General features: G+C 45.8%; 2 protein-coding genes across 2 annotated transcripts in view; both read left to right on the forward strand.

The window, feature by feature from the left end:
- LOC310837988 (E3 ubiquitin-protein ligase TRIM11-like) overlaps nucleotides 1–25,533 on the forward strand; it is a 1,016,249-nt gene that overhangs the window by 595,058 nt on the left and 395,658 nt on the right. The window lies entirely within an intron of this gene.
- Nucleotides 597–24,616, forward strand: LOC310837247 (von Willebrand factor A domain-containing protein 7-like). Its single transcript, XM_083723465.1, has 18 exons — nucleotides 597–1,181; nucleotides 2,633–2,755; nucleotides 3,624–3,803; nucleotides 5,166–5,241; nucleotides 5,477–5,568; nucleotides 7,335–7,499; nucleotides 8,038–8,247; nucleotides 9,395–9,533; nucleotides 10,395–10,531; nucleotides 11,268–11,546; nucleotides 13,119–13,334; nucleotides 15,561–15,733; nucleotides 16,792–16,906; nucleotides 17,822–18,026; nucleotides 18,619–18,700; nucleotides 20,008–20,231; nucleotides 21,322–21,441; nucleotides 24,433–24,616. Exons 1-17 carry the CDS (start codon nucleotides 929–931, stop codon nucleotides 21,428–21,430), a joined length of 2,778 nt encoding a protein of 925 aa, XP_083579591.1. The 5' UTR covers nucleotides 597–928; the 3' UTR covers nucleotides 21,431–21,441; nucleotides 24,433–24,616.

The following is a 25,533-nucleotide window of genomic DNA, read 5'->3' on the forward strand; positions in this document are numbered from 1 at the left end:
GAAATAAACAACTATCTGACTTTTAGAAGACATCTGAAAGCAGCCCTGTTTAGGGAAGTTTTTAACGTTTGATGTTTGATGTTTTTAATATTCTGTTGGGAGCCTTCCAGAGCTGCTGGGGAAACCCAGCCAGATGGGCGCAGTATAAATAATAAATTTATTATTACCATTATCATTATTATCATTATTATCATTATTATCATTATTACAGTGGGCGCTCGAGTTGCGAATATGATCCGTGCGGGATGCATGTTCGCAATCCGCAGCGTTCACAACCCGCAGTGGTGCATCTGCGCACGTGCAGGTTGTGATTTGGCGCTTCTGCACATGCACAAAGTGCGATTTAGTGTTTCTGAGCATTTGTGACCCCAAAACCCAGAAGTAACCTGTTCCAGTCATAGCTGTCAACTTTTCCCTTTTCTTGCGAGGAATCCTATTCAGAATAAGGGAATTTCCATTTAAAAAAGCGAAACATTGACTGCTATGCTTCCGGTACTTCCGAGTTTCAGCAGGTCTGTACCCCGAAAAAAACGCAACCTGAAGCATTTGTAACCTGAGGTATGACTGTATTATTATTATTAGGACTTTTTTAAAACAACAACAACACGTATTTGCAAAGTGATGTGGAAAGGCAGAGATCTGAACTGAAGACTGGGGGGAAAGGAAAAACTGAGAGATACCAAAACCGTCAGACTCACCCATCACTATTTGTAAAGTATCCCCCTTTCAGCTGGGAGGTTGTGGTGCTTTGTGGCCAAGCAGTAATGGTTTGGGAGAGAGGTTTTTCCTGGAATCCTTTACCTGGCTGCTGTACATGTAGGAGGAAATGGATTGAACAGGTGAGGGATTTCCCCTCTTCAGGCTCAAGTTATTTAACTGGCAGAGCAGAGGAAGGCACAGAATCTCTTTTCTGCCACTGCTGCAAAGCATGTTGCTTTCCGTGGGCATCACTGCGCTCCTCTGCCTGGGCACCGTGAGCGGGTTCCTCCCCAACCACGAATCGGGGGGCATCGATTCGACAGTCTTCACAGATGCAGACATCACAGAAGAAGGGGTCCTGCGGGCTGTTGCCCATTACATGGAGACGAACCCACTGACCGGAAGATCTCCCATGGCCCCGGGAGAGCTGGAAAACATGAAATCGCTGACAGCGACTGAACTGTTCAGGGCCTTTTTCAAAGGTAGGCTTGGAAAACAGGAGTGTGAAGACCAGATCTTACAGCCCTCGCAGAGGATTGCTTCTGCGCAGCCTATTCCTTTTCTATATCTCCACTGCTTCTTTTCTTTTTTTATAATTTTTTTTATTAATTTTAACATATAAATTATAAAATGTACCACAAAACTTACCACTTATACAATCTTTTTAGGCTTCCATCAGCACCTCTGAAGATCCACCGTTTTAACCACTTCTTAGGCATTTCTTCACTTTATATTACCTTTACATCTCTTAACAAATCGTCTTCCCCCATGTCCATTTTTACAACATGTCTAATAATACTCCTCACAAAACTTCTTGCAACCCTACAAACGTCGTCTGTTCTTCACAATTACTTTACAAATAGTCCCTAAATGTACTTCAGTCTTCCGTGAATTTCTGCTCTCGCCGGTTTCGAATCCTACCTGTTAGTTTATCTAATTCTACATAGTCCATTAACTTCATCCTCCATTCTTCAATCATCAGTCACTCTTCTTGCCTCTTTTCACTTGTCCCCCCCCCCCCCCCGGCTCCTTACCACCCAAATGAAATTAGGCTGTGGTTCACGAGTGCCTGGAAGGCACACAGCTTGCCCACCCCAACTTTTGCATAAGTCGGTGCTGGGGCTATTTTTTAAAAGAACTTCCATTTTTACGTATGGATTTCAGGGTTCAAAAAGTAGTCATGCCATCTGTCCCCGTTTTCTTTTTCTTTATATATAATTGTTTATTAATTTTCCATTTTGCAATCTAAAATACTCGTTTTACATCCTTAAGATATCAGTGGCTTCCCTTCTTTTCGTCCCATGGTTCGTTTTGCATATCATAAATCTCTGCATATTTTACAAAAACTACACCATTCGGTATTCTGTTATTGCATCCATCAAAACGTGTTTACACTGTTGAATTTATCTTCATGCTGCCAGCGTTTTCAGCTGTGTACACAACTATTTCCCATATATTCAATAAACGTTTTCCAATATTCATTAAACGTATGTTCTTCTTCTCTTCTTCTCTATGTTAAGTCTGCAAGTTGTGCATATTCCGTCAACTTAGGAAGCCATTCTTCTTCAATTGGGACCTCGCTCGTTTTCCATTTTGGGGCTAACAAAACACGGGCTGCAGTTGTAGCATAAAAAGGGTAAAGGGACCCCTGACCATTAGGTCCAGTCGTGGCCGACTCTGGGGTTGCGGCGCTCATCTCGCTTTATTGGCCAAGGGAGCCGGCGTACAGCTTCCAGATCATGTGGCCAGCATGACTAAGCCGCTTCTGGTGAACCAGAGCAGCGCACGGAAACGCCGTTTACCTTCCCGCCGGAGCGGTACCTATTTATCTACTTGCACTTTGACGTGCTTTCAAACTGCTAGGTGGGCAGTAGTAGCATACATATCGGTAAATAAGCTTTTTTGACACCTGTCCCCTTTTTATCTCGCACAGCTGACATCTCTCCCAATCGATTAGTCAAAGCCATACAGGAACTCATCTCTGCAAATAATCAAGTGGAGGTCAACTACGCTGAAAACAGTAACTACTTCTTCCACTGTGAAAAGATTGCCCCAAGTAAGTGCCTTGGGGGAGAGGGGGGTGGAGCTGCGTTTGGGGTGATGTGGGGAACTGTTGTTGCTTTAAGAGAAACACTGAACTACTTGCTAGCATAGGTGAAAGATACTTAATAAAAAATAGTAATAATAATAAATTTTATTTATATCCCGCCCTCCCCAGCCGAAGCTGGGATCACAGCGGCTAACAACAGTAAAATGATAAAACATTCTAAATTAGCCACATTATCTACAACAGTCCATATTTTTAGAGCTCATGCTTCATTTATCTGTATATTATTATTATTATTATTATTATTATTATTATTATTATTATTCCCCGCCCATCTGCCGGGTTTCACCAGCCACTCTGGCTGACCCCTGCACACTTAAATCCAGTCAAATGCAACTATGGGGTTGCGGCACTCATCTAACTTTCAGGCCAAGGGAGCCAAGGTTTGTCCGCAGACAGCTTTCTGGGTCATATGGCCAGTATGACTAAAGCGCTTCTGGTGCAACGGGACACCGTGATGGAAGCCAGAGCGCACGGAAATGCCGTTTACCTTCCCGCCGGAGCAGTACCTATTTATCTACTTGCACTGGTGCGCTTTCGAACTGCTACCTAGGCAGGAGCTGGGAAAGAGCAACGGGAGCTCACCCCATCGCGGGGATTCGAACCGCCGACCTTCTCATCAGCAAGCCCAAGAGGCGCAGTGGTTTAGACCACAGTGCCATGGGAGCTGGAATCTAACCATACCTGAAGAATCCCTGGCTTCCAGTTAGGCTTGAGATTTGACATTTCTCCAGTTTAGAAGTTAAGAGTTCAGAGGAGGAGGAATTCAGAGGAGGAACAGGGATATAAAAAGTTCCCCTGTGTTATCTATTCCCAGGTATAACGCAGATGCGAAACCTGAGGGACTCCATGCTAAGTAGCTTAAAGGAACCTGTGAGTTCATCGGATTTGGAATCGGCTCGACAAAGTGCTGGACAAGCTCTGCACATCCTTCAACAATTCTACAGTAACACCAACTGGCCTGAGCTGAGGAAAGGTGGAACTTACGAACACCTCTGTAAGTCAAAATGGATCTGCAAAACTCTCTCTTGTTTTCAAAGTTAAACATAAGAAGTACAGCGGTACCTTGGAAGCCGTTCCAGAAGTCTGTTCGACTTCCAAAACGTTTGGAAACCAAAGCACGGCTTCCGATTGGCTGGAGGAAGCTCCTGCAACCAATCAGAAGCTGCAGAAGCCCCGTCAGACATTTGGCTTCCAACAAAGCGTTCAAAAACCAAAACACTCACTTCCGGGTTTTGATCGTTCGGGAGGCGAAACGTACGCATACCAAGGCATTTGACAACCAAGGTATGACTGTATTACTTCAAAGAAATATAGAAGCATGCCATGGTTCATCCATTTGCATTCCAGGTCCCCAAACAATGCTAAGCATAATCGGTATAAGAAATCCAATATCAACTCATTTGAGAGGTTTCATTGCATCCTAATATAAATATCTCCAAATGTGTATTTTTTATTATATAGATCATTTGTTTTAAAATACTGTAAAGAATTTATTGCAATTATGTTAGAATTCCTCATTTTTTGCATTCTTTCATGACTTTATTTGTCCCTAACCGGATGAGTGAGCTTGATCATATGCAAAACTAGGCAAATACATTCAAGAGAGTCGGTGGGGATCTGCAAGACTGATCCAAATCACCTTTTGCATTTTTTTTATCTACCTGGTTTTTAAAATGGACATCCCTTCTTTCCACTCATGCTCTCAGATCACCATACAGAATCATCATAAACCTGCCTTAGCTGCCGATTGTCAGGTTTACATGGAATTCAACTGAGTCTAAAGCTGTGTACCCGCCATATATTTAAAGCACATTCCCCCTCTCCAAAGAATCCTGAGAACTGTAATTTACTCACCACAGAGCTACAACTCCCAGCACCCTTGGCAAACTACAGTTCCCAATATTCTTTTTTTGGGGGGGGACACACATGTGCTTTGAATGTATGGTATGTAAAGGGACCCCTGACCATTAGGTCCAGTCGTGACTGACTCTGGGGTTGCGGCGCTCATCTCGCTTTATTGGCCGAGGGAGCCAGCATACAGCTTCCGGGTCATGTGGCCAGCATGACTAAGCCGCTTCTGGGGAACCAGAGCAGCGCACGGAAATGCCATTTACCTTCCCGCTGGAGCGGTACCTATTTATCTACTTGCACTTTGATGTTCTTTCGAACTGCTAGGTTGGCAGGAGCAGGGACCGAGCAACGGGAGCTCACCCCGTCGCGGGAATTCGAACCGCCGACCTTCTGATCAGCAAGTCCTAGACTCTGTGGTTTAACCCACAGCGCCACCCGCGTCCCCATATGGTATGTACACAGACTAAAATAGATTTTTTTTTCTCCCATTATGTTTGCCCTACAGTAAACCCTGCCAGTCCTGCTTTCCCTGTTGCTCCCGCTTCTAAAGAAACCTGTCGCGACTGCAGCAAAGATGCAAGGTAAGAACCCATGGGCACCCATAGGTGATGGTTGAGAGGGAGAAACGGCTGTTGTTCTATTGTGGCTGTGCAGGCAGAAAACAACAGAGGAGTGCCACTGATTTGTCTTGCTCCATAGCACCTCAGAGTGCCCTTGGCTCATAAGTGAAAATTGTGTAAGTGGGGAGCACCCTTCAAATGGTAAATTTATTTCTAAGCAGTGCATTTACCAACTTCCACGTTCTCTGTTTAACAGCAATCAGTTTGTGTGCGATGGAAACATCCTAGTGAACGACCTGCTCACAAGCGGGTACAAGTTGTCAGCATCATGCAGGCGTAAACCAAAAGGTAAGACCAGCGATTTTCTTTTCATGCCATTGAAAAATGTATGGAGGACAGGTGGACACAAGAAAGGCGACTTGTGAGTTCATTGCATGTCTGCACCTATCTCCTACATGCTGACTAAGAGACAAGGACTTCTTGGTGGTGACTCCCTGGCTAAAGGAGTTTGCTTGCCGCCCAGTCAGCATGGCCAGTGGTCAAGGCTTATGTCCAGCAACAACTTCTGGAGAGCCACGGATTCCCCACCACTGATGTGAAGACTAAAATGTCCACCTCGTTCCCATAACTGAAGCTGATGACCCTCACTACTGTGTTTCCCTAACTAATAATAATAATAATAATAATTTATACCCCGCCCATCTGGCTGGGTTTCCCCAGCCACTCTCGGTGGCTTCCAACAAGACACTACAATACAATAACCTATTAAACATCAAAAGCTTCCCTAAACAGGGCTGCCTTCAGATGTCTTCTAAAAGTTTGGTAGTTATTTTTCTCTTTTACGTCTGATGGGAGGGCGTTCCACAGTGCGGGTGCCACTACCGAGAAGGCCCTCTGCCTGGTTCCCTATAACTTGGCTTCTCGCAGTGAGGGAACCGCCAGAAGGCCCTTGGTGCTGGACCTCAGTGTCCGGGCAGAACGATGGAGGTGGAAACGCTCCTTCAGGTATACCAGACTGAGGCCGTTTAGGGCTTTAAAGGTCAGCACCAATGCTTTGAATTGTGCTCGGAAACGTACTGGGAGCCAGTGTAGTTCTTTCAAGACTGGTGTTATATGGTCTTGGGGGCTGCCCCCAGTTGTAGTTTCCGTGTCACCTTCAAAGGTAGCCCCACGTAGAGCACATTGCAGTAGTCCAAGCAAGAGATAACTAGAGCATGCACCACTCTGGCAAGAAAATCTGCGGACAGGTAGAATCTCAGCCTGCGTACCAGATGGAGCTGGTAGACAGCTGCCCTGGACACAGAATTGACCTGCGTCTCCATGGACAGCAGTGAGTCCAGAATGACTCCCAGACTATGCACCTGGTCCTTCAGGGGCACAGTTAACCCATTCAGGACCAGGGAGCCCACCCCCTGTCCCCCCAAAACAGTACTTCTGTCTTGTCAGGATTCAACCTCAATCTGTTAACTTAAATGATCCAGCCTAGCAATTCTTCTTCTTCTTCTTCTTCTTCTTCTTCTTCTTCTTCTTCTTCTTCTTCTTCTTCTTCTTCTTCTTCTTCTTCTCCTCCTCCTCCTCCTCCTCCTCCTCCTCCTTCTTTACATTTATATATCACCTTTATTTTCCAAGGATCTTAAGACAGTGTACCTGGTTCTCCTCCTCCCCATTTCATTCTCACAGGTCTACCCTGTGAGGTAGACCAGGCTGAGAGACAGTGGCTGGTCCAAGGTCACCCAGTGAGTTTCATGACTGAGTAAGGATCCGAACCCTGCTCTCGCAGGTCCCAGTCCAACACTCTAACTATTACGCTGCACTGGCTCTTATGAAGAAGAAGAGTTTGGATTTGATATCCCGCTTTATCACTACTCGAAGGAGTCTCAAAGCGGCTAACATTCTCCTTTCCCTTCCTCCCCCACAACAAACACTCTGTGAGGAGAGTGGGGCTGAGAGACTTCAGAGAAGTGGGACTGCCCAAGGTCACCCAGCAGCTGCATGTGGAGGAGCGGGGAAGCGAACCCGGTTCCCCAGATTACGAATCTACCGCTCTTAACCACTACACCACACTGGCTCTCACTTATGCTTCCTCCATTCTCTTTCCTATATTCTCTCTGTAGGCAAATGTGGACATGGCGGAAGAAATGACCCGGCCGAAATGTTCCCTACCACAGGGGGGATCAACAAGGAGACAACTGACCCCCGGCTCTCCCCGCACTATCAGTTGCATCAACAAGCAGCTGAGCTGGCCATACAAGCCACAAGGGACTTCTTTGTAGGAGATGGTATGGTTCATTGACCTTTCAGCACAGGGATAAATAAGACCTTTTTCTTCTTCCAGGCCTTTTATGACCTTGATATAGTTGCAACTCTTGTGGTGGTTTTAGCTCTTGTGATTTGTTTTGACTGTGGCTGTCACTAAATTATGGGACTCCCTCCCCACAGAGGTACATCACACACCTTCATCGTATGGTGTTTTTTGTGCTCTGAAGGCACGCTTGTGACACATGATATAGACATGGATCATTAGACACCACCTTGTTCCTGTAATTGTTTTAAACTGTTTCTTCGCGTAGCGTTTTAAACTGTTGTGACTTGCCCTGAGACCTTACAGTGAAGGGTGGGAAATAGATAAACAAACAAATAGGCCCATGGACCGATTCCTCACCCTGGACCTATCGATTTTGTTCTTTTGCCCATAAAGACCATGTCACCATCCACCATGCCAGTCTGAGACAAGGTATTGTCCAATGAAAATAGGGAGGTCCTAAGGAAAAGTGGATAAGCATAATCTGTTTTTACTCCATTGTTGTTGTTTTTCAGGGTACGGCCTGCTGGACCAGGTGGGCAGTGATACCTTTAAGAGGTTTTTCAACTTGGAAGGCTATTCGCTCACCTTTGTAATAGACACGACTGGCAGCATGTCGGAGGATATCCACCATGTCATAACCACCTGCATCAACCTCCTCCAGGAATTTTCCAGCTCCCCGGATAAACCCCTTAACTACATTCTTGTGCCTTTCAACGATCCAGGTGAGAGGGCAAAAAGGCAGAGCTGGTTCTTCCCACGCTACGTCTGCTTAGTCTGAAATTGCCTGCCTTCCTTCGCTCTGCTTTTTTTCGGAGAATCCAAATAACATTGCTGCTCACCTGTTCTTTTGTTAAGTGACTTCAAATGATATTTTGGTTAAATTAATATACAGGTAACTCCCCCATTTGTGTGGGGGTTACGTTCTGGATCATCATGCACATCGGTGCAGCGTAAGCCCACCCCACCCCATTCTGCCCTCTCCCTGCCCCACTCCAGGACCATAAATGGTCACGCATGCCTTGATTGCACACAAAATGGTCGTTGCCGTAATTCCGTTCCGCTTGGTATGTAAAATAAATGTAAAATTGCATAGGAATAGTAAAAATGACTGTCAAGTACTTGCAGTTATATATTATGTATTTATATTGTTTGTTTGTTGTTGTTGTTATTGTTGTTATGTAGCATTACCTGACATTTTCAGAAGGTAACGTTAGAATTCTGTGGTTTCCCCAAAGCATTTTATGTCCTTCTTCACTAGATGTACCATATTTTTCGCTCTATAGGACGCACCTTGTTTTAGAGGGGGAGAACAAGAAAAAAAGATTCTCCCCCTCTCTGCTCAGCACCCCTTCAGCGAAGCGGCAGGAGAAACGGAGCCCCTTCCATTTCTCCTCCTGTTTGGCTGAAGGGGTGCTGCGCAGCTCTCCCTCTCTGCTGAAGCCAGGAGAGTCTTGCTCTCCTGGCTTCAGCAAAAGGAACCCGAACCCTTCGGAGTGCAGCATGAGTTCCCGCTGCGCTCCGGAGGCTTCAGGCAGCTATTCCTGAAGCCAAGGAGCCTGCATTCGCTCCATAGGACGCACACACATTTCCCCTTAATTTTTGGAGGGCAGAAAGTGCGTCCTATAGAGCGAAAAATACGGTAAATTGACCAAGCTAAACATTGACTAATCACAAAAATAATATCAGGTTTGAATTCTTCTCACACACACACAAAAACCCCGTATTTTAAGACCCCTCGCTGAAGAAATTTGCCGAAAGTAAGTTTCACCCCAAAAAATGACATACCCTACGTGACCCAGCTTAAGGTATGTCTCTGCCTGCCAGCTCTCCATTGCAGATGCTCAGTCCCTCTCATATCTATCCCTGCAGATGTTGGCCCAGTCCAGGTGACTCAGAATGTGGATGAGCTCAAGACCTTGATCTCTAACCTCAGACCTACGGGTGGCGGTGACTGCCCAGAGATGTCTTTGAGTGGCCTGAAGTTGGCTTTGGAACACAGCTTGCCAAGGTAATAGACCTGGCTTTTCCCGCCTTATTCCTAACATAAATATTCCCGTTACCTTCATTCCTCCATTCCTAGTACCTTTGCTTGAGTACCTAGAAGTCACTCCACTCATTCTCCCTTGCGATCTGGAACTTCTTCCCAGGTCATCTCCTTGTGGTCACCTCTATTCTTTCAAATCCCCACCACCACCAGTTAAGCCTTCAAAACTCCAGTCCTCCCCCAGCTGCCCCCAACAACAATGGTGCCCAAGTATGTATTGAGTGGCCATGTTCCAACAATCATACCTGCGTTAAATAAGCTGCGGTGGGAAGGAGCCTCATTAACATGCGCACAACCCCTTTATGTGAACCAGAAAATGAACCAGTTAATTTCCCATTAACCTCTAGAACATAAGGTCTACTGGAACATAAGGTCTACTGGATCAGACCAGGAGCCGATCTAGTCCAGCATCTCACTGCTGGACTATGGGAAGTCCAGACACAAGACATGGGCGCATTAGCCCTTCCTCTGATCCTGAATCACTGCTATCAGCCTCCAATAGCCTCAGGAATTTCTCTAATCTCCTTTGAACACTACCTCTTTGTTGTAGAGAATTCCATGGTTTAGCTATGCACAGCATGAAGAAGTCCTTCATGCCCCAACGTTCAGCTTTGTTTGATGGCCTCTTGTTCTGGTATCAGGGTGGGACCCCTCCGACGGGTAGAAAAACCGCTCTCTCTATTCGCTTTGGAACATGCCTTGGTATTACACCTACTTTGAACTAGGGTTTGATATCCTGACTTCTTCAGAAGGCATTAACCATCGGTTCGGTCAAAATGGAAAACTCTAGTTAGCTTCCTGATTTGTTCTCTTCCTTGCACAAAGGTCCAAGATCTACACCTTTACTGATGCTGGAGCCAAAGATGAGCACCTGAAAGATGAAGTCCAGGTCCTAATTGATTCATCCGGGTCTGAAGTGAATTATCTTCTCACAGGGTATTGCTCTAGCCGGAAACGCAGAAGTATGTATAGCTCTTGGCAAGCAATGAGAAAGAGGGCATTTTCATTGGTGGGAGAGTGTTCCACAAATAGAAGGGTGGGATCCTTGAGAAATCAGCAGGCCCAGCTCCCGACTTATGCCAATATAATTCTTCTCTGGTGATCATTCGTAGCCAGGTATGATGGTCTTCCATAAACACAGTTTTAACAAGGAGTCCATAAGTGACTGTGGAGGCCAATTCTGGATCCACAGTGGTTTCCAGGTGGGAGTTGATGACAGTGAGGGTTTGCCAAACGTGCCTTCCTCTTAGCACATTTCTCGTCCTGAGTTTGAGTGTCTTCGAAGCCCATGACACCTTTGGTAAAGACTGTTCTCCAATTGGAGCGCTCACAGGTCAGTGTTTCCCAGTTTTCGGTGTTTATACTACAATTTTTAAGATTTGCCTCAAGAGAATCTTTAAACCTCTTTTGTTGACCACCAGCATTACACTTTCCATTTTTAAGTTTGGAATAGAGTAGTTGCTTTGGAACACGATCATCAAGCATCTGCACAACATGACCAGTCCAGCGAAGTTGATGTTGAAGAATCATTGCTTCTACACTGGTGATCTTTGCTTCTTCCATTACACTGGCATTAGACAGGCGAACCTTATAAGCAACTGCTGCCAAAACACCCACTGTGGTTTGCCTTTCCTCCTGTGAACACAGAAGAGGAGGAGGCCAGGTTTTGAGACAAAAACCCATCCTTTCTCTCCACAGGTGCTGCCGAAGAGGCTTCTGGGAGAAGTTATGCTAACATCTATGAAGAACTAGCTGCTTATTCTGGAGGCTTCTATGTGATGACCACCAAAGGCGAACTCGACCAGGTCTTGGGCATTATGGAGCTGTCTCTGAATGCCGCCCCGGTTACGGTGGCCCATAAGCAATTGGATGGATCTCAGCTCTCTTTCCCTGTGGATGAGACCCTCACAGAAATCACTGTCTCCGTCAAGAGCTTACACTCTTTGGATTTCACCATTACCGTGAGGCAACCTTCAGGTACAGCTTGTTCAAAGAATGAAGCAGAGAGCTTTCCTGTAAAAGTATGGTGGGGGAAATGAAAATTGTGGAGACTCTTGTGTGGTTTACCATCTCATCCTCCACACAAATAATGGTGAACACTTTTTGGCCTGAGGGCTGTGTTTTGGGCTTTTGGGCTACCATCCAGGGACCCCACGTCAGCGACAGGCAAAGCGAGAGGAGAGCGTTGGCAGTAAATGTTACCTTTGTGCGGTTAAGAGAGCTTCTACACACATTCACAGGCCTACATCTCTATCAACCGACCAGGGAAATGTGGGGCATGATCAGAGTTCAAGAACATTTAAGCAAGGGGGTGGGGATATTCAAGGAAGGCATACCCTCCAACATATCTCTGATGAAAATAGGGACGTCTTATTCCATAATAATAATTTTATTATTTACACCCCGCCCATCTGACTGGATTTACCCCAGCCACTCTGGGGGCTGGCGGTGGTCCCACCAGACAGCAGCTGCTCCAGCCCCCAGCAACAACCTGTGATGCTTGCCCTGGACATCAAGAAAGGGAATACCTAGGTGCACAATAGGGAATTTGAACCTGGGTGCCTCCAGTGCAAGTCTGACACTCTAGCCCAGGCATCCCCAAACTCTGCCCACCTGTTGTTTTGGGACTACAATTCCCACCATCCCTGACCACTGGTCCTGTTAGTTAGGGATGATGGGAGTTGTAGTCCCAAAACACCTGGAGGGCCGAGTTTGAGGGTGCCTGCTCTAGCCACTCTAGCCACCTGAATCATAATTGGGATCTTTAAATCAAACTGGCTCTTTGGATTTAAGGGAAACCTGGAAAAAAAAATTATTATCATTTTGTTTTAAAAAAAAGAAAGATGAGAGAGAGGAAGAGAACAGGGTTTTCTTTATTATTAATCAATTAATTTTTATTATTTTATTATTAACTAATTCATATTTTCCTGATTTCATGGGGGGACCCCCCCAAAGCATAATACAACAAATGTATGTTAAGGGGAAGGTATGTTGAGCATAACAACCAGCTGTGGTGCACATTCACCAGCCCTCATAGAGAATGTGGGCTTCCCAGTCAAATATACCGTATTTTTCCCAGTCAAATATACCGTATTTTTTGCTCTATAAGACTCACTTTTTCCCTCCTAAAAAGTAAGGGGAAATGTCTGTGCGTCTTATGGAGCGAATGCAGGCTGCACAGCTATCCCAGAAGCCAGAACAGCAAGAGGGATTGCTGCTTTTGCTGCGCAGCAATCCCTCTTGCTGTTCTGGCTTCTGAGATTCAGAATATTTGTTTTCTTGTTTTCCTCCTCCAAAAACTAGGTGCGTCTTGTGGTCTGGTGTGTGTTATAGAGCGAAAAACACGCTACATAGTCTTCAACAGGGCTTGGAGAACTTGCATTTATTGAGGGTGTGAAGCAGGGGCAGTAAAGAGTGTGGCCAGAAGAGAGGCGATTGACCGTGGAGAGGGGCAGACAAAGGACTGCATTTGTCCACCAGGCCTGACATTCCCCACCCCTGCTCTGCCCCTCCTGCAACCTTGTCTGTCTTGGTGTCATCCTGGGGCAGGTGTCTCGCCGTCCACTCACACAGTGATCAACACAGCCAGCCACAAGATTGTGAAGGTGTCCTCCATCCCTGAGAGGGGCTTGTGGACCATGACTGTGTCTCCCAGTGGCTCCTATGAGGTGGAAGTCGGAGGCAAGAGCTTGCTAGACATATCCTACCAGATTATGCAGAAGCAGAAGGAGTATGTGCTTCCAGTCCAGGGAAAACCTGTGAAAGGTAAGTTTGGGGGGATTTGAAGCAGCCATAAAGAGGCCAGGATTATCTGATGTTGTTGTTTAAGGCTTAAAAAGGGTAAAGGGACCCCTGACCATCAGGTCCAGTTGTGGCCGACTCTGGGGTTGCGGTGCTCATCTCCCTTTATTGGCTGAGGAAGCCGGCATACAGCTTCCAGGTCATGTGGCCAGCATGACTAAGCTGCTTCTGGCGAACCAGAACAGCGCACGGAAACGCCATTTACCTTCCCGCTGGAGTGGTACCTATTTATCTACTTGCACTTTGATGTGTTTTAGAACTGCTAGGTTGGCAGGAGCAGGGACCGAGCAACGGGAGCTCACCCCGTCGTGGGGATTCGAACCGCTGACCTTCTGATGGCCAAGCCCTAGGCTCTGTGGTTTAACCCACAGCACCACCTGCATCCCTGTTTAAGGCTTACAAAGCACCTAATAAGTTGTACAGATAGTAAGGGCCAAAGACTTTGGCTTCCTCCACTATTGAGGGGTCCGACATCACGCAATATGCCAATGTAGCATGCGTAGGGCTGCCATACGTCCACGATTCAGCCCTCGTAAACAGCGACCGGGTGGAAATTGCTGAAATGTCCTGGGAAAATCCAGACGTATGGCAGCTCAGATCAATAGGGTAGATTCTGGCGATTTTCATTAAAAATAGCTGAAAAACTCAAGAACTTTGGCCAATGAAAGCTCAACAACTTTTGTGTCTGGATTTTCACCTTTTGGAATATGGCAATAATATGGCAACTCTAATGTCAACCCAGGTCGCAAGTGTTTATTTACTCCCCGATTTTCCTCAAAAACTTCATTTTTGGGATGGGGGGGGGATATTTTGCAAAACAAGCTCAACAACTTTGGCTCAAAGTTGAAATATGGCAGCCCTAAGTATGCACAACGTTACTGCTAGATATTGAGGGGGCCCAGCCCCCACCTTAAGAATTTCGGGGGCGCAGTTGGCATGCCTGTTAAGGACGCTAGAATCATAGAATCATAGAGTTGGAAGAGACCACAAGGGCCATCGAGTCCAACCCCCTGCCAAGCAGGAAACACCATCAGAGCACTCCTGACATATGGTTGTCAAGCCTCTGCTTAAAGACCTCCAAAGAAGGAGACTCCACCACACTCCTTGGCAGCAAATTCCACGGTCGAACAGCTCTTACTGTCAGGAAGTTCTTCCTAATGTTTAGGTGGAATCTTCTTTCTTGTAGTTTGGAACCATTGCTCCGTGTCCGCTTCTCTGGAGCAGCAGAAAACAACCTTTCTCCCTCCTCTATGTGACATCCTTTTATATATTTGAACATGGCTATCATATCACCCCTTACCCTCCTTTTCTCCAGGCTAACCATGCCCAGCTCCCTTAGCCGTTCCTCATAAGGCATCGTTTCCAGGCCTTTGACCATTTTGGTTGCCCTCCTCTGGACACGTTCCAGTTTGTCAGTGTCCTTCTTGAACTGTGGCACACTTGTCATTTGCAGTATGTTTGTCATGTCCCATGTACTCATTTTTGGGTGTTCATCTGCATTACATTGAGCTGTCGTTTAACCTACTCATCCCCTCTCCCCCAGTTATGGAGGTTCCCTGTTTTCAGGCTCAAAGGGACGGGGGGGGCAGGTTGGTGTCTCCTTTTGCCATGATGTTCTTCCTGGAGCACCCATGGGAGGTGCTATCTCCCAGTACTATCTCCCCCCCCCCCCCGCAAAAAAAAATTTATTCATTTTATAACACAAATCAACAATACAAACAGAAAAACAAACAATGCAAACAAATTCTTGTCTTATCCTTATTTTTTTCTAAACATTGTTAGGTGAGCTTCCCCAAGTCCCCCCTATCTGTTTTTCATTTTACCTCATCTTTAGCAGTTTCATATATCATAATTTTTAACCATTTTTATCACTTAGTTTTACCATAAAAATCTTCACGTTTTATCACTGACAAATAATACTATTCTCCTCTACTTCCAACCCTACAGTCTATGTCCACTTCCAAAGCTATTCTAAGATTTAAATATTGTCAAATATTCTTTAAACTTCTTCCAATCTTCTTCCACCGTCTCTTCTGTCTGGTCTCGGAGTCTCCCAGTCAGTTTGGCAAGTTCCATATAGTCCAAATATCTCCCAGTGACCCTTGGTCTGGATGAGCTCAGTGGAGATACTGAAGTGATAGGTGGAGATTTCCAAGGATGTTCTTCTAACTTCCTGCATCTTTGTTCCAGGCTCCAACTATACTGTCTCGCTGAGGCTGGTGGGTGGTGCTAAAGGTGCCCAGGTCCAGCGCCTGGTCCCTATCTCTGGATTGGGGAACCCCCTAGACTCCATCACTTTGAACCAGACCTCTGATGCCCTTGGCAATGTCCTGGCTATTGCCCCTGTTTTCTTGCACACTCCGGTAAGTACCCTTTCCTCATGTCGTTTGCTAAAGAATGGTACCAGTTGCAGGGCCGGCTCTACCATTGGGCAAGGGCAGGACCTCAGGTGCAGAACCAAATGCAGCTTTCCAGTACTCCTACTATGTTACTACCAAGACCTTCCCGAACTAACCCGGAGACAAATGTCAGGACACGGGTGGCGCTGTGGTCTAAACCACTGAGCCTCTTGGGCTTGCCAATCAGAAGGTTGGAGGTTCAAATTCCTGCGACGGGGTGAACTCCTGTTGCTCTGTCCTAGCTCCTGCCAACCTAGCAGTTCAAAAGCACGCCAGTGCAAGTAGATAAATAGGTACCGCTGCAGCGGGAAGGTAAACGGCATTTCCGTACGCTCTAGTTTCCGTCACAGTGTCTCAGTAGCGGTTTAGTCATGCTAGTCACATGACCCAGAAAGCTGTCTGTAAACTAAGGCCGGCTCCCTTAGCCTGAAAGCAAGATGAGCGCCTCAACCTCATAGTCACCTTTGACTGGACTTAACCATTCAGGGGTCCTATACACACACATACATATATATGATAAAAAGGTAAAGGGACCCCTGACTGTTATGTCCAGTCATGAACGACTCTGGGGTTGTGACGCTCATCTCGCTTTACTGGCTGAGGGACCCGGTGTTTGTCCGCAGACAATTTTTCCGGGTCATGTGGCCAGCATGACTAAGCCACTTCTGGTGAACCAGAGCAGCGCACAGAAACGCCATTTACCTTCCCGCCAGAGTGGTACCTATTTATCTACTTGCACTTTGACGTGCTTTAGAACTGCTAGGTTGGCAGGAGCGGGGACAGAACAACAGGAGCTCACCCCGTTGCGGGGATTCAAACCGCCGACCTTCTGATTGGCAAGCCCAAGAGGCTCTGTGGTTTAGACCACAGCACCACCTGTATCCAATATATATGATACTACTAGGAAAAGAAATGGTCAGGTATGAGGGGAGCTGTAGTTCAATGACTTCTGGAGGGTCACAGGTTCTCCTGCCCTGCTTTAAAATATCTTTAACAATAATTTTCTCTCCTCTACCTTCCAGACCACGCTGCTGAGTGTGGAAGGCCTGTCTCCAGAGAATCTGCCCTTTTCGCGAGTCAGCAGCTACCCCATCAGCACGGAGTCCGTGCAGATTCTACCTGTGCCGGACCAAAACAGTGAGTATGGTATTCAAAGGCAGACTGCCTCCAACAAAGGAGGCAAAGCATTAGCTCTCATGATCAGTAGCAGCCACCTCCAACGGTGAGATGATGATGGTGGTGGTGATAATAATAATAAGAATAATAAGAATACCAATTTATTATTTGTACCCCCCTCATCGGGCTGGCTTTCCCCAGCCACTCTGGGCGGCTTCCAACAAAGATTAAAAATCTTCCAACAAAGATTAAAATGTCACACATTAAAAACTTCCCTGAACAGGGCTGCCTTCAGATGTCTTCTAAAAGTCAGATAGTTGTTTATTTCCTTGGCTTCTGATGGAAGGGCGTTCCACAGGGTGGGTGCCACTACCGAGAAGGCCCTCTGCCTGGTTCCCTGTGACCTCACTTCTCGCAGGGAGGGAACTGCCAGAAGGCCCTCAGAGCTGGACCTCAGCGTCCGGACAGAAGTCCACCCAGCCACTCTGGGCGGGCCCCAACAGAATATTAAAAACATGATAAAACTTCAAACATTAAAAACTTCCCTGAACAGGGCTGCCTTCAGATGTCTTCTAAATGTCAGGTGGTTGTTTATTTCCTTGACTTCTGATGGCAGGGCGTTCCACAGGGCAGGTGCCACTACCGAGAAGGCCCTCTGCCTGGTTCCCTGCGACCTCACTTCTCGGAGGGAGGGAACCGCCAGAAGGCCCTCGGAGCTGGACCTCAGTGTCCAGGCAGAACAATGGGGGTGGAGACTCTCCTTCCGGGTGCTGAGAGGTGCTAGGTGCCCCCTATTCCCCCCCTCACATAGCTATAGAATGGTTTGACAACCAATGCGTCCTCCCAGGCTGAACGATGGGGTTGGAGACACTCCTTCAAGTATACTGGGCCGAGGCCCAGCTGCCAGTGCCTGGCCATGTTTTCCTATCTATCCAGGCACAATGGCACCTGGCGAAAGTCTGGAGGTCTCTGTCATGGTGGTGAATGAAGGGACAGCTGCCGCCTTCTCCTTTAAAGTCTGGGATGACTTTGGTTTCCTGGAGAGCTTTACACCAACAGAAAGTTTCCTAAATTTGGGAGAGAGCGTCGTCCTCAGGGCAACCTTCACGGCGCCTTTGAAGAACAGCAGCTTTACTTCCAGGTAGGACATCGTCACTGTAATGGTCTGAGTGGCAGGTTGAAGTGGGACCATGGACGAGGTGCCAACATTTGGGAGGTCTGTGGGTGGGAAGCAGTAGTCTCAAGACCATGGAGGCCCGGGGGCCGGATCTGGCCCAATCGCCTTCTAAATCCGGCCCATGGACGTTCCAGGAATCAGCGTGTTTTTACGTGAGTAGAATGTGTCCTTTTATTTAAAATGCATCTCTGGGTTATTTGTGGGGCATAGGAATTCATTCATTTCCCCCCCCAAAAAAAAAAATATATAGTCCAGCCCCCCACAAGGTCTGAGGGACAGTGGACCGGCCCCCTGCTGAAAAAGTTTGCTGACTCCTGCTCAAGACGGACCAACTTTGATGGTGTCTGTCTTCAGGGAATTCTATCCCTCCCCAGTAGCAGCAAGAAGCATAGAAAAACAAGGAAGAGTCCTTACAAATGAGTCTCACCCCGTTTTGGAGATTCGAACGGCCAACCTTCTGATCAGCAAGTCCTAGGCTCTGTGGTTTAACCCACAGCGCCACCCCTTAACCACCCCCCCAAAGCACTCTGTTCATCATTACCTAATGTTCTTTCAGCACAGCAACGTTCACAGCTAAAAGCTCAGCAACTCAAAACTACCTGAGACTGCCCATCACTGTCATTTCTGAAAATGATACGGTGAGTTCTCACTCCACATTGATATTCACTAATACGTGATAGTCAGTGAAGAATTGCCTGCTGCCTAAGAATGTAAAAAGAGATGGTTTTCTGTTCTGCCCTGCTGTTTCCCCCCTCACTGCAATTCATCTTCCACTGCCCAAAATTATGTTATTTGTCTCTCAGTCTGCTGAGGTGAAATTATGTAGCTTGCGTAATCTGCGTAATTAATTTTGCAGGTTACATAAGTTATGTTGTCATCATGTTATTCCACCCCCATTCGTTTAAAATGCAAAGGAAAGTACATATTTTTGTGTGGACTGAAAGCAACAGCAGCAGTGAATACCAATCTTATTTGCTGGATTGGTTTTTGTTCCAGATATGGGACAAATAAGTGAATGCAGTTTCCGCTCCCATTTCTATTATTGTGAGAATTCTCTTAGATTCCTAAATGCCTCCCATTTTGAGAAATGTTGTTGTTTAGTCGTTTAGTCATGCCCGATTCTTCGTGACCCCATGGACCAGAGAACGCCAGGCACCTCTGACCTCCACTGCCTCCCGCATTTGGTCAAACTCATGCTGGTAGCTTCGAGAACACTGTCCAAGCATCTCGTTCTCTTTCGTCCCCTTCTCCTTGTGCCCTCCATCTTTCCCAACATCAGGGTCTTTTCCAGGGAGTCTTCTCTTCTCATGAGGTGGCCAAAGTATTGGAGCCTCAGCTTCAGGATCTGTCCTTCCAGTGAACACTCAGGGCTGATTTCCTTCAGAATGGAGAGGTTTGATCTTCTTGCAGTCCATGGGACTCTCAAGAGTCTCCTCCAGCACCATAATTCAAAAGCATCAATTCTTCCACGATCAGCCCTTTTTAATCCGTGTGGGTGTGTTTTTAATAAAAATCTGCAGGCAAATTTATATTTAAACATACACACACACACACATATGCATATATAAACATATGTGTGTGTGTGTGTGTGTGTGTGTGTGTGTGTGTGTGTGCATGTATTTAAATATATATAATGGTTAAATACAAATTTGCATGCAGATTGTTTTTTTAAAACACACACACACATTAATGTGAAAATGGGACTTATGAACACATGTGAAACTGACATAGACAAGCAATATACTGATTGATCCATCTGCCGTTCAAGGGTTGCCAACGTGGTGCCCTCCAGACTATAATTCTCATCAGCCAATAGTCAGGAGTTGTGTGTATTGTAGTCCACCGAGAGAGCACCGTGTTGGCTACCCAAGTCCTAGCAGAAAGTGGTCTTTACAGATCGCTACTCTTGGTTTCTTCCTAACCAACCTGTGCTCCATCCAAACAGAAAACAGATGAGATCCCACCAAACTACGCGCTTCTAGACCTTTACATGCCTTGTGTAGCCAAATTCCAGCACAAGCCTACCTGCTCTCGTCACATTTGGAAAATGAGGTTCTCTGCAATGGATAATCACAGCGCTGTCACCGTCCAAATCAGTGCAAATCCTTCAGGTCTATCCTGCAGCCCACGGGGGACTGATGGCAGCAAGGAAGTCATGTGTCACTATCAGTATGTATATCCGGTTTCTAGAAATCTGACGGCATGGTGCAGAAAATGACCACTGATCATGGAGCCCCACAGCGGAGGCTGATTCCTATTTACCTCTACTTGATTTCTTCTTCTTCTTTCGAATTTGCATTTTATTTATTTGTTAACATTCTTATATTACATCGGTAAACGTTGTCATATTTCATTACAGGACTTACTCTAATATAATTTCCAACATGTATACAAAAATTATATCACAAATTTTATATACCTAGAAAGAAAATGAAACCAAAAAAAAAGAACAAAAGGAAAAAACAAAAACACTTCCCCCCAAAAATCATGTACATACCAACACACTAGACTTCCTGACTATCCTGTTATATATTCCTTTTTTACAAATGAATGTACTCTTATTATTGTATATTTCATTACATTTTATCTAATACATTCCTATATCAATATGTGCTCTTAGTCTTATTTCTCTACTCTCACTCCAACGTCAATCAAATGCTAACATAGATAGAATCATAGAATCATAGAGTTTGAAGAGACCACAAGGGCCATCGAGTCCAACCCCCTGCCAAGCAGAAAACACCATCAGAGCACTCCTGACATGGTTGTCAAGCCTCTGCTTAAAGACCTCCAAAGAAGGAGACTCCACCACACTCCTTGGCAGCAAATTCCACTGTCGAACAGCTCTTACTGTCAGGAAGCTCCTTCTAATGTTTAGGTGGAATCTTCTTTCTTGTAGTTTGGATCCATTGCTCCGTGTCCACTTCTCTGGAGCAGCAGAAAACAACCTTTCTCCCTCCTCTATGTGACATCCTTTTATATATTTGAACATGGCTGTCATATCACCCCTTAACCTCCTCTTCTCCAGACTAAACATGCCCAGCTACCTTAGCCGTTCCTCATAAGGCATCGTTTCCAGGCCTTTGACCATTTTGGTTGCCCTCCTCTGGACACGTTCCAGTTTGTCAGTGTCCTTCTTGAACTGTATATAGGGTGGGGTTTTTTGCATATCATGAGGCCATGACCTCTGAATCACACGCCCATCAGAGCTTCCCTTCCTCTCATCTTTGGTTTATCGGCCTTGTGTCTTCTTTTGTAGGTCAAACTGCTGTTCTCCTTATGCAGAATTCCTGATCAGCGATGAAAACGGGAACACAAACACTTTTACTGTAGACTACAGACGATCCCGTCCTGTTGCCGCCTCATAAACCTACAACAGGTATAACACGCAGCAGTTCTCCAATGTTTGGGGCAATGTTCCCTTCCTGTAACTGTAGGGATAGGGGAGGAACTCAGCTCAGGTTGCATTTAAAGGCTTTCCTTTAAATTCAAGCTTTCCGAAACAATGCACAGAAAACTGAAACACAGCTACCCGTAAGGATCCATACATGCCTGAATTTTGCAACGCAGTTCTCCAAACAAAAAATGTTGGCAGAAATGCATGTATTACAGTGGTACCTCAGGTTACAAACGCTTCAGGTTACAGACTCCGCTAACCTGGAAATAGTACCTCAGGTTAAGAACTTTACCTCAGGTAAAATACATTTTATTAGGGGGAACTCTATATAATGTAAAAACTTCACACAAACATGTGCATTGTTAAATAGTGAGAAAGATGGACGAAGGACACAGCTCTGATAGATTCACAGCTCTTTATTACAGCAGTTAGAACTGCTCCTGGAGTCAGACTCAGTGCAGCCTAGCTTTCTGCTTTATATAATACTAAGTAACTTGTAACAGTAGGGACGCAGGTGGCACTGTGGGTTAAACAACAGAGCCTAGGACTTACCGATCAGAAGGTCAGCGGTTCTAATCTCTGCGACAGGGTGAGCTCCCGTTGCTCGGTCCCTGCTCCTGCCAAACTAGCAGTTCAAAAGCACATCAAAATGCAAGTAGATAAATAGCTACCGCTCCGGCGGGAAGGTAAACAGTGTTTCCGTGCGCTGCTCTGGTTCGCCAGAAGCGGCTTAGTCATGCTGGCCACATGACCTGGAAGCTGTATGCCGGCTCCCTCGGCCAATAATGCGAGATGAGCGCCACAACCCCAGAGTCGGTCACGACTGGACCTAATGGTCAGGGGTCCCTTTACCTTTAACTTGTAACAGTAACAACTCCCAACTAGCTAACCAATCAGAGAGCGACAGTTCTCGATGCTTCATTTGCATACTGGTGGCCCTGAGTGAGAACTGCAGCTAATCTTATTACATAAGACGCATATTAGGAGAAAAATGCACCAAATGCTGGTGAATTTTCATGGATTCAATAATCATTCACAAATCACTGCAAAAATGTGGAGAACTTGAATTTAAGACTGGGGGGAAATGAGAAAGAAGAAGAATGGACAGTTCTGTTCTTCCCTATTAGATTAGGTTGCAGCCAAGAACTAGGACTCCTTGTTTCTCAGTGAGAAGAATGGATCCCAATGGGACAGGGAATGGAAATCATTTGCTAGGCCTGCTTCCAAACTAGCTGTTTTCTTTGGAACTGATATCACCATTTGGACAGGGAAATAAGATAGCACAACTTCCAAAAGCACTGGCCAGGAGTGGGGATGCTCAGGCCCAAGGGCTGGAGGTGATCTTTCAAACCTTTCTACCTGGCCCTCAAAGTGTAGGTGCAGGAGACAAAATGTAAGTATTAAAAAGGAGAATTCCTGGATGCTAAGATCCAGGTTTGTGGCAAGCACTCTTTGGTGAGGGGAACCCCAGCAGAGATTTGAAATCACTAAATGTACCGCGAGGTGAAGTGTGGAAATATAGGCTGTTAGACCAACTCACACGTTGAGCTTCTCAGGTAGACAGAGGGAACAAAGGCTTGATTACCTAGTCTCTCCCGAGGTGAACTAAACCTGGCAGGACAGCTTATTCTATGGTTTTAACCCCTTCATGCATTAATTAGAGTTAAGCAGTTAATTAGAGTTAATTAGAGGTATGCTTCGCCCCATACCTGCTTGCCTGGGGCTGATGGGAAATGTAGTCCAAAACATCTGGAAAGCACTAGGTTGGCAAAGGCCCTTATAAAGCATCGTCAGCTTCTCCCTTAACTGACTCTTTAACTAGATATTTCCTTCACTGTGGCCACAACGGTACTGAATCAGCTCTTGTCATTTTTTGTACTCTGCCTATAGGACCTTTTATGATCAATTTGTCCTTTAAAAAAGAAGTATTAAAAAATAACAGTTGCACTATTCAGGGGGGGAAAGAATGAAAGAGCGATTTCTGGTAGTGGAAGAAGTGGGAGCTCTGCTGAATTAGAATTGCTTCTGAATGAACATATGCTAAGAACCAGCCCTTGGGAGTGGGCTTTTGGGGAGTGTGATTTGAAATACAATTGCAGGTCTAAAATTGCGGTTTATTTACAGGTCTAGTTGCTGCTGAATGACAAACAGCACAGAGGTTGTGTGGTATAATGGCAACTGTGCTAAACTAAGACATGGGAAACTAGGGTTCAAATCCCTTTATATAAATATAATAATCATAAAAAAAAACATTAAAAGGAGTTAGTGAGGGAATACAGTGGTACCTCAGGTTACATACACTTCAGGTTACATACGCTTCAGGTTACAGACTCCACTGGCCCAGAAATATAGTGCTTCAGGTTAAGAACTTTGCTTCAGGATGAGAACAGAAATCGCACGGCGGCAGCAGGAGGCCCCATTAGCTAAAGTGGTGCTTCAGGTTAAGAACAGTTTCAGGTTAAAAACGGACCTCCGGAACGAATTAAGTACTTAACCTGAGGTACCACTGTACAGGTCTAGTTGCTGCTGAATGACAGCAGAGAGGCTGTGTGGTACAATGGCGATTGTCCTAAACTAGGACTTGGGAAACTAGGGTTCAAATCCCTTTATATAAATTTAATAATATTTTAATAAAAAAACATTAAAAGGAGTTAGTGAGGGAATAACTCCAAACACGTAAGGAGTTAGCAGAGGAACAGGAGAGTTGCTATCTTTTTCTCTCGACAGAAGCTCTGTGCCCAGCTGTCTGGCAGAAATTCAACAGAAGCAGCTTCTCCCATTACTGCCTCTCTAGGTCAGAGTTCAAGCTGGACCTGCTGAACACCTGCCTTGAACTACGGAAGAAGCAAAGGACATATGTGGCACCCCTAAAGTCCTCCCTGGGTCTGGGGATTCGAGAGAGGGAGGAAACTGACAGATACCTGAACGCTTTTCATGCAGAATCTCTTATTTTCTCTTTCTCTCTCCTAACAGCTGAACTGCATTATATGACTATCACAAAAGGCAATAAGCTTTGGAGAGTCACATTTCTGGTTTCGTGGTGCCATTTGAATCGGGAAGGAGATGCTATCCAGATGTTCAACTGCCAAGTGGTGATCCAGCTACATTGGCAGCCTCCATTACACCCACAGCCAAATAAAACAAATTTCAGAAAGCACTTGTGCCTGTGTTTACACTCACTGTTAAGAATAATAGGCATGTCTGCAGTCTATACTAACAAAGCATCCATCAGTTTGATGAGCCAGAATTTTGGGCCCATAGCATATACAGCGGTACCTCGGGTTACAGTTCTTCAGGTTACATACGCTTCAGGTTACAGACTCCGCTAACCCAGAAATAGTACCTCAGGTTAAGAACTTTACCTCAGGATGAGAACAGAAACCATGCAGTGGCAGAGCAGCGGCAGTGGGAGGCCCCATTAGCTAAAGTGGTAACTCAGGTTAAGAACAGTTTCAGGTTAAGAACGGACCTCCGGAACGAATTAAGTACTTAACCCGAGGTACCACTGTATAGGTCCCTCCAAACGACCTGTTTATTAAGCGTTCCTCCTGATTTACTTGCACAAAGCTTACAGGGAACTTAGACTGCATCTGGTGGCCTTCATCTTGAGTTGTTTACAGAGGTTATACAACAATAAGCACCCCGGTTTTCTTGCTGGGTGTTTACACCGTTTCTCATTAATCATTCCTCCCTCCCACGCTTTTCAAGGCTCCCCCCCCCCCTTTCACTTTCCAAACTAGGAAAAGTCTATCTCTCTTTTAAAAGTGGGTTTGTTGTGCTGGGGCAACAGAGCACTTTAATTGCATAAACTTTAATTTTACACTATGTGTTTGCCTCTTGGACTGAGGGCTGGTATTCCTGTGTGCACATATATATATATCATGCTGATGTCAGAAGCAATAGGCAATCAGCATCACTCACATCCACCTTCTTCTGCAAAATTACAGAACCATTCTTTGAAGAGCTCAACCTTGGAGAACAGGTGTGTGGAACCTCAAGCTCAGCGTACATTTCTGAGAACAATTCAAAGTGTTGGTGCTGACCTTTAAAGCCCTAAACGGCCTCGGCCCACTA

The sequence above is a fragment of the Podarcis gaigeae genome (genome assembly GCF_964106915.1).
Source record: "Podarcis gaigeae genome assembly, chromosome: 2".
Classification (NCBI taxonomy): domain Eukaryota; kingdom Metazoa; phylum Chordata; class Lepidosauria; order Squamata; family Lacertidae; genus Podarcis; species Podarcis gaigeae.

Bases quoted from the DNA above. Each gene is read 5' to 3' on its own strand.
- LOC310837247 (XM_083723465.1), top strand. From the start codon at position 929: ATGTTGCTTTCCGTGGGCATCACTGCGCTCCTCTGCCTGGGCACCGTG. The intron at 8,248-9,394 runs GTGAGAGGGCAA...CTATCCCTGCAG, and splicing joins TGTGCCTTTCAACGATCCAG to ATGTTGGCCCAGTCCAGGTG. The intron at 11,547-13,118 runs GTACAGCTTGTT...ATCCTGGGGCAG, and splicing joins TACCGTGAGGCAACCTTCAG to GTGTCTCGCCGTCCACTCAC.